This window comes from Myotis brandtii, unplaced genomic scaffold (genome assembly GCF_000412655.1).
Source record: "Myotis brandtii unplaced genomic scaffold, ASM41265v1 scaffold49, whole genome shotgun sequence".
NCBI classification, from domain to species: domain Eukaryota; kingdom Metazoa; phylum Chordata; class Mammalia; order Chiroptera; family Vespertilionidae; genus Myotis; species Myotis brandtii.
Genome location: NW_005368707.1, coordinates 4,874,500 through 4,890,335, shown reverse-complemented (window position 1 = coordinate 4,890,335; position 15,836 = coordinate 4,874,500). Strand labels below are relative to the sequence as shown.

At 39.4% G+C, this 15,836-nt stretch overlaps 2 protein-coding genes across 3 annotated transcripts in view; both read left to right on the top strand.

Moving 5' to 3' along the window:
• Positions 1-9,296, top strand: part of LOC102253222 (cyclin-Y-like protein 1) — a 42,769-nt gene extending 33,473 nt beyond the window's left edge. For both annotated transcript variants that reach the window (XM_005876560.2, XM_014547951.1), the window contains 2 exons: positions 7,113-7,275; positions 8,659-9,296. In XM_005876560.2, the coding sequence (XP_005876622.1) occupies positions 7,113-7,275; positions 8,659-8,769 (274 nt within the window). In that variant the 3' untranslated portion in view covers positions 8,770-9,296. The remainder of the gene's footprint in view (positions 1-7,112; positions 7,276-8,658) is intronic.
• A 123-nt stretch (positions 9,297-9,419) lies between these two features.
• LOC102242905 (fibrous sheath-interacting protein 2-like) overlaps positions 9,420-15,836 on the top strand; it is a 13,608-nt gene continuing 7,191 nt past the window's right edge. The window contains exons 1-2 of the mRNA XM_005876598.2: positions 9,420-9,635; positions 14,604-14,762. Of these exons, the coding sequence (XP_005876660.1) occupies positions 9,591-9,635; positions 14,604-14,762 (204 nt within the window). The 5' untranslated portion in view covers positions 9,420-9,590. The remainder of the gene's footprint in view (positions 9,636-14,603; positions 14,763-15,836) is intronic.

The window sequence follows — 15,836 nt, the reverse complement described above, 5'->3', positions numbered from 1 at the left end:
ATTTATTCCTAGGTATTCTGGTGGGTGTTTTTTATGCAATTGCATATGGATTGTTTTTTAGTTTCCCTTTCTTTATTTTTAATCTTTATTGTTGAAAGGATTACATATGTTCCCCTTTTTCCCCCCTTTGACCTTTCTAGCCCACCCCTGCCCCCTCCCCAAGCCTTCACTACCCTCTTGTCTGTGTCCATGGGTTATGCTTATGTACATACACATTCTTTGGTTGATCTCTTCCCACCCACCGACCCTCCCCTAGCTTCCCTCTGAGATTCCACTGTCTTTTCCATGCTTCTATGTCTTTGGATCAATTTTGTTCATTGGTTTATTTTGTTCATTAGATCCCACTTATGAGTGAAATTAGTGGTACTTGTCTTTCCCTGACTGGCTTATTTTGCTTAGTATAATGCTCTCCAAGTCCTTCATTGCTATTTCAAAGGGTAAGAGATCCTTCTCTTTTACTAATAGTTCATTATCTATAATAATAAAAGTGTAATATGTTAATTAGACCAGAAGTCCTTCCGGACGAAGCCGGGGCTGCGAGGTGAAGCCTGGGTCCCGGGTGCCTGCCAGCAGCCAGAGGGAAACCTGGGTCCCAGATGCCAGAGAGAAGCCAGTGCTGGCAGCCAGGGGAAGGAAGGCCTACTCTTGCACGAATTTCATGCATCAGGCCTCTAATTGTACAAAAATGCAACTGATTTCTGATTGATTTTGTATCCTGCTACTTTACTGAATTCATTTATCAGTTGCAGTAGGTTTTTGGTGGAATCCCTAGGGTTCTCTATATACAGTATCTTGTCATCTGCAAATAATGCCAGTTTGCTTCTTCCTTTCCAATTTGATTGCCTTTTATTTTTTTCTTATTGTGTAGATTGCTGCAACTAGAACTTTCAGTACTATTTTGAATAAGAATGATGAAAGTGGATATCCCTGTCTTGTTCCTGATCTTAAGAGAAACTATTTGAGTTTTTCTTCATTGAATATGATGTTATCTGTGTGTTTGTCACATATGGTCTTTAATATGTTGTGATATGCTCCATCTATTCCCACTTTGCTGAGAGTTTTTATCACAAATCAGTTATGGATTTTGTCAAATTCTTTTCTGCATCTATTGATATGACCATATGGTTTTTATCTTTCATTTTGTTTATGTGGTGTAGCATGTTAATTGATTTGCAGGTATTGTACCAACCTTAAGTCCCAGGAATAAATTTCATTTGATCATGGTGTATGATCTTTTTAATATATTGCTGAATTCGGTTTGCTCACATTTTGTTGAAGATTTCTGCATCTACGTTCATCAAGGATATTGTACTTCAATTTTCTTTCCTTGTAGTGTTTTTATCTGGTTTTGGAATTAGAATAATGCTGGCCTCTTAAAATAAGCTTGGGAGTTTTCAGTCCTCTTAAACTTTTTGGAATAGTTTGGGGATTAGTGTTAGTTCTTGAATGTTTGGTAAAATTTGCCTGTGATGTCATTATGTCCAGGCCTTTTTTTTTGTTGAAAGTTTTTTTATTACAGCTTAGATTTCACTAGCTGTAATCAGTCTGTTCAGATTTTCTGTTTCTTTTTTATTCTGTTTTGGAAGATTGTCTGTTTCTAGGAATTTACCCATTCCTTCTAGATTGTCTAATTTGGAAAATAGTTGTTCATAATATTTTCTTATAATCCTTTGTATTCCTGTGGTGTCAGTTCTTCCTACTCCTGTTTCATTTCTGTTTTTTTTCTTCCTACTCTTTTATTTCTGTTTTTATTTATTTGGGTTCTCTTTTTCTTAATGAGTCTGGTTAAAGGTTTATCAGTCTTACTTGTTTTTTTTCCAAATACCCAGATCTTGGTTTATTGATTTTTTTGTATTGTCTTTTAATTTTTAATTTTATTTCCACTCTGGTCTTTATTATTTCCTTCATTCTGTTCACTGGGCATTGTTTATTGTTCTTTTTCTCATTCTTTTAGGTGAAAGGCTGGATTGTTTATTTGAGATTTTTCTTGTTTCTTGAGGTAAGTTTGTAATGCTGTGAATTTTTCTCCTCTTAAGTCTGCTTTTGGTATGTTGAATAGATTATGTATTTCCATTTTCAGTTGTCTCAAGGGATCTTTTGATTTCTTTCTTGATCTCATTTTTAACCCATTTATTGTTTAGTTACATGTTATCTAGCCTCCATGCATTTGTGTGTTTTTCCATTTATTTTGTAATTGACTTCTAGTATGATACCCTGTGGTCAGAAAAAATACTTGATATGATTTCAAGTTTCTTAAGTTTATTGACATTTGTTTTGTGTCCTAACGTGTGGCTTATTGTAGAAAATATTCTATGTGCACTTGAAAATACTGTATATTCTGCTTCTTTGAGGCTAAATGCTCTGAAACTATCAATTAAATTCAGATGGTCACCTGGCCAGAGCATCGACCCATGAACCAAGATGTCCCAGTTCAATTCCTAGTCAGAGCACATGCCCATGTTGCCGGTTCACTCCCCAGTAGACGGTGTGTAGGAGGCAGTGGGTCTTCTTTCTCATTGATGTTTCTCTCTATATATCCCTCTTCCTCCACCTCTCTCTAAAATCAATAAGAACATATATATTTTTTAAGTTTTTAAAAAATCCATAAGGTCTAGTGTATCCTTAAGGCTGCTCTTCTTGTTGATTTTCTGTCTGGAAGATCTAGCCGTTGGTGTCAGTGGGGTGTTAAACTTCCCTGTGATGACTGTACTACTGTGGATTTCTTTCTCTATGTCCATCAGGATTTACTTTATATATTTAGGTGCTCCTCTGTTGGGTGCATAAATGCTTACAAGGGTTATATCCTTGTAGGGTATGAGCTGCTGAGCAGGAGCTTACCACACGAAACAGAATTCGCCTCAGCAGGGTCTGGTGCTTCCCAAGATCTCCCTTTGGATGTGCTGCTTGTGAAGTTAATTGGGTCCTTGGACATTATCTGGAACTGGCCACTGAGTGTGTTGGTTCTGAAGTCTCGTGGTATGTAGGTCCGTGTAGGTCAGTGTCAGTCACTGCCTAGTGCCTGTGACTGGCCCTCGGCAATCATTTTGGAGCTACAGAGCAATCCACAGTTTGTGGCTGGCCATGGTTTGATTGGTATGCATGCGAAGGCCAAGCTGCTCACCAAGGATACCTTCCACTGAGTTTTGGTGCAAGTCAGCAAAAGGCCCAAAAGGCAGGAGAAGGCCACTTCGAGATCTGCTTTCTCCTGCTTCCACCTGTAAGCTGCCTGTTAGGCTCAGTCACTGAAAGAGCCTCTGGTGGTACCGAGTTGGGTTAGGTAGGTTCTAAGTGAGTCATCAGGTATAGATGAGTAATGTTCACTGGACTGATACATATTCAAACTTGGTGCCAGTGCTGAGTCTCAGGCCACTCAGAAAAAATTCTCAGGGTGCACCAAGGCCAGATGCTGGGTGCTCACAGACCTTTATGATGTGCTGGGATCTCAGGGAGTCATCTGGGGGTCAAGCAGCAGAGTTTAGACTGAAACAGACCAAGCGTTGGCCATGTGAAGGGATGTCTCTGCACAAGTTGGGTATGCAATGGAAAATTGGCCCCTGACTTAGAGCCACAGAACCCAGTCTCTGACATACCCTGAATCTGCTAGACCTCTACACCCTGGGCCCAGGTAGCTGAATTTTCCATAGGGTGTGAGCACCACAGGGTGGGATGACAGAGGGTCGGGAAGGTGGGGCTAGTGCATTCCCTCAGGCAAATGTCATAGAAGAGTCCTCAACCCAAGAAAGATGACTTGTGCGGGCAGTGTGGGAGAGGGACTCAGCACAGAGATCCTGGCAGCTGTCCCTTAGCTCTCTCCCCAGAGCCACACAATCCAGTCTCTTCTCACTAGTCCACTCCAAGCCACCCTCCCTCTGTCTAAGCTCAGGGCAAATGGCCACAAAAAAGATTGTGTGCTGGTCTTGAAGAGGGCACCTGGATTTCTAGCAGATTCCTATCTCCCGTCTCTCCCTGGAAGACAGATCCCTGCTTATTTTCACAGCCAGACATTATGTGGGCTCCTCTTCCCAGCTCTGGTGCTCTGGGCTGGGTAGCTTGGCATGGGGCTGAGACCCCTCGCTTTTAAGAAGGGACCTTTGTAGCTGAGATATCCCTATGGATTCTCAGACACTGCATGTGGGTGCTGGGGCCAGCCCTTCCTTCCAGTGTCACGGTGGCTTCTTCATAAATCCTTGGTTATAAGAAATCTGTTCAGGTAGTCTTCAGTTGGTTATTCGGGTTGAATGTTCTATATTTTAGTTACAATTCCAGTTCAGTCCTGGGAAGAGGTGAGTATAACTTTTACCTATTCTGCCACTCATCCCACCCAGTGTTTTTCTGTTGTTTCCAGTCCACTTTTAAAGGGCATACATCTGGCCTTTGAAATAAGTGTTTGGCCACTGTTATGGTCTTAGGGCCTCTAGACTATTGACGGGTGGTTATAGCTTAAATCTGAGTCACACAGTATATATTTGCATTTACTTGTCTTTTCCTCCTTTATATCTAAAGTCATGTTGTTAAAGAAACCATGGTAGAAAAATAACCACATATAGAGGTTTCAGGTTCCTGTGCTAGCCCCTGCTTTTTAAAGAGCATTGCACGTATTTGAAAGTAGGTCTGATGATTTAGCAAGCTCTGACCTCTCAGGCAAGCGGAAAAGTCTAAGTTCTTCACATAATAGTGTAAACTGAAGAGTCACGGTTATCTTGCTGGTGGCCATTAGCAAACTATGTGACAGCAGATAATAAACTTGAAACAAATGGAAGTACTTTTGGAAGTTGCAGAAGCTAAAGTGACCTTGACACCACTGTCATCAGTCTTCAAACTGGTCCCTTGGAGGAAGTATAATTTGTGCTCATGAACACTAGCCCTGCCATGATGGCCACTGAGATTTTCTCAAAACCTGCAACTCAACTGGTGGGGCTCTGGTTCTAGTTATAACATCAGAGAACATGCAGAGAAATGTATGAGTTTACATAGATGTGAGCCCTAGAGGAAATGGTGGCAGTATCAAGCCGCAGACTCCTTGTAAAGAATGCTTTGTGTGTATGAACAGAGAAATACCAGGAGCTATGTTTATAATAGGCTGCTTTTACTTATGATCTTTGGGAATTGGAAGGTATTATAACAGTGCTTAGTATACATTGGTGTCAAGCCCCTGCTGCTGACTACTATTTGTAATGTTCTCTTTTGAATCTAAATTGAAAAATTGGTGTCTATCAGCTTTTCCTTAAAACTTTCCAACATCTATGTATCTTTTTAGAATATTATTTCCCTTCAAAAGAATAAGTTAAACTGAGCAGCTGCTATTCAGAAAATGTGTTGTGTTTGTAAACGGTATGCCATTCAGCTGTCTCGCCATTGAAAAACCAAAAAAGCCCATAAAAATCAACCCAAAAACAAAAAAACCCAGATGATGCATAATCTTTAGACATAAGGCTTTTCTTCCATGATTAAGCCTCTATTAATAGACTGGTAATCCTATGAAGGTACTATATTTCTTCACAATTAACATGTATTAGTGAAGGAAATATAAAAAGGATGGTAAAGTGCATTTATTTCTGTAGTAAATTAAGTTCTGTTTAGCTGATTATCAAAACATTATCTGATTTACATTTCTATAGGCTTATGGTCATATGAACAGGGAATTAATTTTGGAAGTAGGTTCACTAGGTTAAAGTTTAACAAGTGAGAAAACCTCATCTCTGCTTATATTCTGACCCCTCTCCATGCAGGAGAACATCAAACTTTTGTTGACCTATCCAATGAATAAAATACTAAAACTTTAAAACTAAGACATCAAATATGTTTTAAAACCCTCTCATGTTTGTTCGGGTAGTTACCATTTTATTAATTAATTCTATCAAAGGATGACTGGAAGTAGTACAATTTACTAATTTTATTTAACTATTTGGCAAGTGACAGCAGTATGGTCACATAGCAAAGGACTGCTCCCAAATTTCCTTTCCTTTCCTGCTTTATTGAACTCACCTCTTCTGTTCCGGCAAGGGTCAGGGGATGCCGAATGTCTCGGGATTCCATTCCCAACACAGGAGAACTCTGAGTCTGACTCCCATGCTCTATTAGTCCAGCCAAAACATCTGTCTTTAATCTTTCTGCCTTCCAAAGTTTTAAAAGTGCATCCAGTTCTGTCATAGTGACAATTTCTCACCACAGGAAGATTAAAGTGAACAGAAGCTTGCATATGCTCTTTGACATTAGCCCCAGGCCCCAGGGGAGGAGGTCCCTTTCCCATCAAATGTGAAATATTTATTTATGTATGTATGTATGTATGTATGTATGTATTTACTAGAGGCCCGGTGCATGAAAATTATGCACAGGAAGGGTCCCTAGGCCTGGCCGGTGATCAGGGCCGATCATGTCCCCCCACCTCCCTGCCTCCTCCTTCCCTCACTACCTCAGCACCCCGCTGCCACCTCTGGTCACCCGCCATGTTCCACGCTACCCCCTGGTGGTCAGCGCACGTCATAGTGAGCGATCAAACTCCTGTTCTTCCAGTCGAACTCCCGAAGGAACACTTTGCATATTAGCCTTTTGTAGATATAGATTTATTAGCGATGAATCCTTGTTGCCTGGAGTTTCCCCCCTCAGAGATAATAGTGGTGGCTCTCAGTGGATTCATTTGTTGCCATGGTGATGTGCCCACTCCTTTGGTTGGCACCTCTCTACTTTAATAAGCCCCTTCCTGTTATTGGCCTGGTGAAAATGTCTGCAAGTTCCTCAGAGCCTAGAAACAGCACACATCATTCCTTTCTTCTGAACACTAGAGTGAGGCCCTGTGAGTGAGCGAGGAGCACGAATCTACAGCTGCACTAATGGGACTTAGATGAATGAGCCCCGAGTCAGCAGCAAGAGTGAACAAGAGAGGGGACCTCCTCACCCTTGCCCGAAACTCAAAGTGCTAGAGGCAAAAGGGACCACAAATAGCTGTACCTTGTTTGTTGTTTGAACAGTCGTGTATTTGTATAGCCGGGTAACCTTTATTTGTTTCAAAGCAAAACTTACAGCCATCTTAGTAGCTTAGAAGGATAATTTTGAAGATAGCCTCGTTAAATAAAATTGTCCCATGTTGGTTTTGTGTTTTCCTTCTTCCCCAGAAGTGACTTGGAAAGGCAATATTTATATCTACTCCAATTTCGTCTTAATGTTTCTGCCAGTGTCTATGCCAAATACTATTTTGACCTTCGGTCCTTAGCCAGTGACCACGGGCTGCCTGTTGTGTTTGCTCCTCTTCGAAAAGAAAGAGCACAGAACCTAGAGGTAAGGCTGTTTTCTGCCAAACATCAAAACCAACATCTGTGGATAAGTCATATTATGTAGTGACTAGGAAAATTAAAAGTTTTTTTAAACTAACACATTGAAGATTTATTAACTCTTTCACATCGTATTGCCGGTATCTTTTATGGTTTATTTGAGAATCCCACATTATAAAAAAAAAAAATTTATCTCTTCTGTGACCATGATTCAGAATAATTTAAATCAAATTTAATCTTTGATGGTTTTTTTACACTGTTCTTTTTTTTTAAATATATTTTATTGATTTTTTACAGAGAGGAAGGGAGAGAGATAGAGAGTTAGAAACATCGATGAGAGAGAAACATCGATCAGCTGCCTCCTGCACATCTCCCACTGGGGATGTGCCTGCAACCCAGGTACATGCCCTTGACCGGAATCGAACCTGGGACCTTTCAGTCCGCAGGCCGATGCTCTATCCACTGAGCCAAACTGGTTTCGGCGACTGTTCTTTTTTTCTAACCATACATAAATAATGTCTTACAATTGTATCACTAATCATATCTACAAATATAATCTACTTACCACTCTTAACTCAGTTTGCAAATCCATGTCTTTTCTGTATATATCACAGTTCAGTCCAATGAGTCTGTTAGACAAAGCTAACCTGAGAGACCTATACTTAGATTGTAGAATGTGTTTCAAACACTTGGTGTAGAAAGTAATGGGTTCTTAATGGAAATTGTAAAGTGCATGGCACAAAGTAATATTTATGACTTAAGACTTTGGTTTGTATGCAACAAAATTATTCACAACTAAAATTGACACTTTTAAAATGGAAACTTTCTGTGGTACTTTGGTGGTACTTTAGAATAAGATGTGTTTCCACCTCAGTTAATGTGCAAGTGAAATAGTACCTTATGGTGCTTCAATCATTAGACCTTTCCTACCTTTCAACAAAGTACAGCACATGCCTGTCTCATTAAAATCTGCTTAAAGTATATACTAACTAATAAAGATTGGATAGAATTTAAATAGCTGAGTAAACACTGATTTTCCCAAGTGTATGTTTATTATATTTAAGGAACCAAGTTTACAGGCAGCAGATGATATTGTTGTTAGGAACCTGTCATGCCTTTGACATCGTTGAGAAAACCCAAACTTTAAAAAATTCTAAGTTCCCCTTTGTGCTGGAAATCTAATCATAGTCCCTAAATGACTTACCTTAGTGAATTAGCATAAAGTAGATCTCAAGGACCTAGCAGTGTAGACCACACCTTTACAAAGAGGCAGTAACTATAATCCATGTAAAAAATTGGACTGTGTGGCTTATCAGTGATGCTTTCTTTGGGAAGGCTGCAACTCTTGCATTTTTAACGTACCTGTGCTCTATCTCATTTCTCCTCCTAGGCCATTTCCAGATATTGTGAAAACAAAAACCTGTGCAGGGTGGCTATAAAAAAATCTAGCAGCTGTGATAATTTTACTGATATGCAGTATGCCAACGCCATTTTATCTTAAACTAGAAATGAGGGGCTGTGACATGATGAACCCCTCATCTACAATAACTGGAGAAATGTTAGCGCTCCTGCTCAAAAACCAACAAAGCTAGTATTCCTCACCAGGGAGAAATGAGGGGTTGTAATATTATAAGCCCTTTGTCTACAAGGTGAAGAACTAAAAAAATATCACCTTTCCTGCTCAAAAACCAACCAAGTTAGTATTTCCTCTCTTAAGGAAGAAATGAGAGGTTGTAACATCATCAACTTGTCATCTACAAAAATAAGACCTGGAGATAGACATATCACCTTTCCTGCTCAAAAACAAGCAAAGTTGGTATTCTTCTCTTATAAAAAAAATGAAGCGTTATAACTTCATGAACCCTCATCTGCAAGGGCATGGACTGGAGAAATGTCACCTCTCCTGCTCAAAACCCAGCAAACTTTTTCTCTCTTAAGAAAGAAATGAAGTATTGTAGCATCATGAACCTCTCACCTACAAAAAGAACTGGAAAAATATTAACTTATTGCTCAAAAACCAGCAAAGCTATTATTTAAATTGATTTTTAGAGCGGGAGGAAGGGAGAGAAAGAGAAACATCGATGTGAGAGTGAAACATCAATCAGCTGTCTCCTGCACACCCCCTACCAGGGATCCAGCACACAACCTGGGCATGTGCCCCAACGGGGAATCAAACTTGCAACCCTTTGCTGAACAGAATGACACCCAACTGCTCCTGTTCAAAAACCAACTTACCCACACGAGCCCGGGCTTATTTGCCTTATTTGCACTTTTAATGAAAAAAAGAGGGGCTGTGTCATCGTGAGGCCCTCATCTGCAAGTATGAGGACTGTAGAAATATTACTTCTACTCAAAACCCAGAAGAAGGTAAGTGTTTCCTATCTTGAAAGAGAAATTAGGGTTGTATCATTATGAGCCTTTTATCTACAAAAACAAAAATTAGAGAAATATCACCTCTTTTGCTCAAAATCTAGCAGTTATTATTTCCGCTCTTAAGGGAGAGAAGAGGGGTTGTAACATTATGAGCTGCTCATCTACAGTTACATGAGAAATAGTAACTATCCTGCTGGAAAATGAAAAGAGAACCCACTAAATAGAAGAACATATTCACCAATGATACATTCCAAAATATATAAAGTACTCATACAACTCAAACCAGGAAGACAAACCATCCAATTAAAAAATGGGCTAAGGACCTGAATAGACACTGCTCTAAAAGGGCATACAGGTGGCCAGTAGACAAGAAAAAATGCTCAAGGTCACTAATCATCAGAGAGATGCAAATAAAAAATCTCTTAAAAGTGAAATGAATAGTTGTAACATCATGAGCTTCTAATCTAATCTAAAACAAAACAAAAACCCTCAAGATATATCACCTTTCCTGCCCAAAAATGAGCTGTAGGACTCTTATAAAAAATGAAGCGTTAGTATTTTTAATTTCTGTTTTGATTATTTTAATTACTACAGGATATTACATTTGTTTATTTTTGCTTTCATTTTTGGAGAAAAAGGAAATTATCTTTTAAATTTTTTAAAAAGTTCTAGTTAACCTACATGACATTCTCTTTTGAGCATTGGTACTCTCATTTAGAAAGTTTAAAGTATATTTCTATGTACTAAAGTTTCAAATGCTTTAATGTTTACTTTGATATTGGGGGGGAAAGCGATTTTTTTGACATTAGAAAATTTCTTAAATATTTTTTGTTGTTTCCTAAAGCAAAATGGATACTTTTTTTTCATTATTCATTGTTTCCTTTCCTCCTGAAATTTCTGGACATTGTTGCTATATATGAATTATTTTAAAGTAATTTTAATTATGAGCTTTAATTTCAGCTTTTCAGCCTTTGAAGATTTCTATTTTTTTTTCATTGATGTTAGAGAGAGAGGAAGGGAGGCAGAGAGAGAGAAAGAAACATAGATGTGAGAGAGATAACATCTGTCGTTTGCTTCCCGTACAGTCCCCGAGACCCGGGATCAAGACCGCAATCAGGAATCAAGCCCATGATCCCTCAGTGCATGGGAACTAAGCCACCCAGGCAGGGTGAAGATTTCTCTTTAAAATAAATAACAACTATTCTCATAAAAATCATATATTCTGTAGTTTTTAGCCTTTGAAAATTAATATGTAACTGGTCTAAAAACTGCCATAATGAACTAGTAAAATGGAGATTTCTGGTGGTACAGAAGCTACATGAAAGTAGTTGCTGTTCTATTTTTCTTTCCAGGAACTATCTTGCTAGCAGGTGGCTTTTGCTAATTGGTACTTCCAAGTGCTTATCTATATATTAGAGGCCCGATGCACAAAGATTCGTGCAAGAATGGGCCTTCCTTCCCCTGGCTGCCAGCACTACCTGTGCTCTGGCCAGAGCTGCCTTTCCGCCTTCGCTCCAGCCCAGAGGCCCGGAGCGGCTGGGGTGGTGTGGAACGCCTGTGTCATTTCCATGGTGACAACGCAAGCGTCGCCCTGCCCCCAGCTGCTCCATGCCTGCGTATGCAAATCAATCTGCCATCTTTGTTAGGTTAATTTGCATACTCCTGATTGGCTGGTGGGCATTGGAAGGTACAGTCAATTTGCATCTTTCTCTTTTATTAGTATAGCTATAAAAGCCTAAGTGACCGTTACAACCAAACGACCGAAACAACCTGTCAACCAGTCGCTATGATGCTCACTGACCACCAGGGGGCAGATGCTCAATGCAGGAGCTGCCCTCTGGTGGTCAGTGCACTCCCACAGCCAACCTTGTGCGGTCCCCCTGCCGACCAGCTTCCCATGATCCCTCCCTCCGGCTGGTCCCTCCCCCTGGCCGCCGGCCAACCTCCTGCAGTCCCTCCTGCCTCCCCCCAGCTGGCCTCCATGGGCCCTGATCACCAGCCAGGCCTAGGAACCCCATCCGTTCACGAATCCGTGCACCAGGCCTCTAGTATTGAATAAATGACTTATTCTACCTATAATGCATTCCATTAACTATTATTTGTAGAAAGTACATTTTGATTGATTGTGATATACATCTTGCTTTCCCTGTGGGACTATGATGCACTATTGCCTCCTTGAGCTAAAATGTGTCTGTGATGTCATTGTTTTCTTTCCTACCTCTGCAGTTACATTGGCAAATTCTAATAGCACATTTCCAAGGAAGAATCTTAAAAATTTAAACAGTTCAGTGACATTTCTTTTTTTAGGTTTTTAAGCATAACTTTTTTTTAAAAAAATTACAGTTGAAGGACATGACTGGAAAATAATTCACTAGGATGATAGTACCCTTACTTTTCTCCTCAGTCTATGAATTTCAGCCATCTTTCAAGATTTTTTTCCTGAACTATCATAGCCCCCAAATTTTTAGAATTTGCATTGTCCTTGATTTGTATAGTTTTACTCAACACTACAATTCTATATTTACAATTTTACAACTTAAATTATAGTGGGTTATAGTGTGTACTTCCTTCAAGTTTTTGTTTTTAGTCCTCAATGCTACTCCCACCTTCAAACCTCCTCAGCCCTTGACTCAATCACTAACACTGAAGGAGGTCCAGTAAATGCTTTTTAAATCATTTCTTTGATTATTAACACAAAAAAATTCTATAAGGAAGAATTCCGAGTGATCCCCTTACCCTTCTACTCGCTGTTGTCAGAAATGTGTAGGGCTCCTTAGTATTTGATTCTTGCCTAGTAAACATGATTTCTTAACGCAGGCTTTGCTTCTGGAAAATATTTGTTTTTAAACTTTGTTGTTGAAAGTATTACATATGTCCCTTTTCCCCCCCATTGACCCCTTCTAGCCTGCCACTGCCACCTCCCACCCCAGGCCTTCACACTATTGTCTGTGTCCATGGGTTATGCGTTATAGAAAATATTTGTTTTTAAAAACAAATCTGTTCTAAGATAGAGCAAGCTAACTGAACACATGCCTACCTCACACAATTTAACTGGGTCACATTCACAAAAACTAGCTTTCCTAAAGCATGCTTGAAACCTATATCACTCCTCTTTTGTATCTAAACTTAACCCTGTCTTTCTTTTGTCTGCTTCCTCAAATATATTATTTGCTGTACTACCATTTTCTGTCAAATATTAATTCACTTGTCAACTACTTTTTTTGTTGTTGTTGTTAATCCTCACTCGAGGATTTTTTTCCCCCTTGCTTTTTAGAGAGAGTAGAAGGGAGGGAGGAGGAAGAGAGAGAGAGAGAGAGAGAGAGAGAGAGAGAGAGAGAAACATCTATGAGACACATCAACTGGTTGCCTCCTACATGCACTCCAACCAGGGGTGGGGAGTGAAACACAACCTAAGTATGTACCCTTGATTGGGAATTGAACCCATGACCCTTTGGTGTGCAGGCCAAGTCTCCAACCACTGAGCAATACTAGCCAGGGCACTTGTCAGCTTCTTTTAAAAAGATGTTCTCTCTATTCTTTATTACATTCATCCCCCCAAAAACTGTCTTCATTTAATTATAATTAAGCACCAAACTATTCCCTTGAAGACTGAGTTTGTGAGAGCTGTCCTTTTCTTTCAGTAAAAGCTTCTCAATGAAGTAATATTAACACTTTTAGTTTTTTTTTTACTTTTTAAAAGGGAAACTAATTATTTTAATTGACAGCAATAGGGTTACACTAGCTCCTGTGAATGATTTGTTTAAAAGGTGTTCTTTGTTTATAGGTCATTAGACCAAGTTTGATCTTGAGAAACATCTTACCACAACTAAAAGTCAATATCTAAAAGAAGTCAGCAGCTAAATGTCAACATCTAAAAGAAACAGACGGATCCGTGACTCACGATTGTTGGTTGCTTCATATCTGGCTTCACTGAACTCAAGACATTGCCCCATAGAATTCCTTTCTTTGCCTTCTCAGGGAAGCACTGGCAATTAAGGAATGATTACACTTTATGATTTAGGCCCCTTGGAAGGGATTAAAGTCTGGTGTTAAGCATGAGAACAGAAACTTTCCAAGGAAGCTTTAAATGGAAAGGAAAGATAGCATCCTATCAGGTTCCACCAATCTCCCCCTTTGCCCATATATGAAGCGTCCTCCCACCTGTCTTAAGGGAGTTCCTTGAGGATCCCACCCAGCCAGGCTACTTTGTGTTCAAAATATGACTGACATGGCTACTGCCAGACAGAACAACACAGGTTGTATTCTTTACACATATGCAGAAATCGCAATTCCTATCAATATCCTTTATAACTGGTTCTTCAATGTATTGAACTTTATAATTCAGATCTTGAATTTTTTTCCTGACTGTAGCACTCAAAGATTGTTGTGTTTCTTGTATTAGATAAGACCCCCAAGATACAATAACTTTTTAATCCATCATCTTTAACATTGGAGTTTTACTTCTATTTTTTTAAATAAACTTGTTTCCATGTATCTTGGAAGATTGTCCAAGATTTTCTTCATTTTCACATTATTGAGATATAATAGTCATAATTATTAATATTATCTCTGTATACTTTGAATACAGTGCCTTGACCTGGAAGAGGGAGGAGGGAAATGAAGAAACTTGGCATTAGCTTTACATATTAAAACAAATTTTATCCTCTTCTCTTTCTTTTCATCTCTTCCTTTCTTCTCAGCTTAGGGCCAGGGACTGATGGAGATCAGTGGAGGAATTGAGTGAGGGTGGATGTTTAGAATAATTCAGGTCAGTGGGGCAAAAATAGGAATAAGCAATTAGCATTACTCAATCTAAACCTTTCTGTTGGTGGTTTTCCCCACTTCAAATTCTTCTTGCATGCTTTATTTTCAATGACTATTCTAGTCATTTTAATAGGTTGATATTTAAAAATGAAGTTCATTAATTTCACATTTGTCATATTTTAAAATCTGTATTTGCAGCTTTTTCAACCTTATGGTTTCAATCTGACTGATCCTTATTGTCGACTTTTGGAAAACCAATATAATAGTCTCCATGATCCACATTTAAGAGCATACCATTCACGCAAAGATATCCAGAAGAGATTAAAGGAAGGAGGCTACACCACCAGCATTAACGAAGTGGGTTGAAGATTACTTCATTTTAATCATTGAGGATTTCCAAGACTTGATATAAGCTTTCTCCTATACCTCACTGGGTTAGGGATGGGTTTCACCTTTAACTTGGTCATGAGAGATACTTAATGGGAAATTCTATAAATTACTTAGTATTTTGGGTCAAGGGAAATCAGAAGACAGTTGTTTCTAAATGATGCTACTTCTTCCATCTTTTTTAAATTTGTAATATCAAAAGGTGATGATAAAATAATTTGAAGATATAATTTCCCAACTGTATCATAGTTCTCTTTCTCTGTCTCCAATGGTTCTGTATGCTTGTCAAGGATTATGTCCTATGAAATTTAAAAAATTTGAGACAAAATAGCAACATAGCAAAATTAGCCTGATAGAATCTTTTTTATATATAATCTAGTTTTTTGTTTTGTTTTTCTATTGATTTCAGGGAGGAAGGGAGAGGGAGAGAGATAGAAACATCAATGATGAGAGAGAATAATCAATCAGCTGCCTCTCACATGCCCCCCCTGGGGATCAAGCCTACAACTCAGGCATGTGCCCTGACCAGGAATTGACCATGAACCATGACCTCCTAGTTCATGGATTGACACTCAACCACTGAGCAACACTGGTGGGGTGATAGAATCTTAATAGAACATAAGAATAGTCTTATGTTCTAACTAGAGGCCCGTTGCATGAAGAGATTCATGCAATAGGCCTTCCTTCCCCTGGCTGCCAGCACCGGTTTTCCTCCGGCACCTGGGAGCCAGGCCTTCACTCCGGCTGCAGTGGAGAAGCCAGGCCTGGAGGCTTCTCCACTCTGACCACAGCAGAGAAGGCAAGCCTCAAGGCTTCTCCGCTCCAGCCACAGTGGAGAAGCCAAGCCTCTTCAGTCTTCAGTTGTCTTCAGTCTTAGCTCTGCGCCTGCATATGCAAATCAACCGCCATCTTTGTTGGGTTAATTTGCATACTCATCCTGATTGGCTGGTGGATGTAGCGGAGTGACACCAATTTGCATGTTTCTTTCTTATTAGTGTAGATTTGTATTGGATATTATTATTACACTAGAGGCCCGGTTCACAC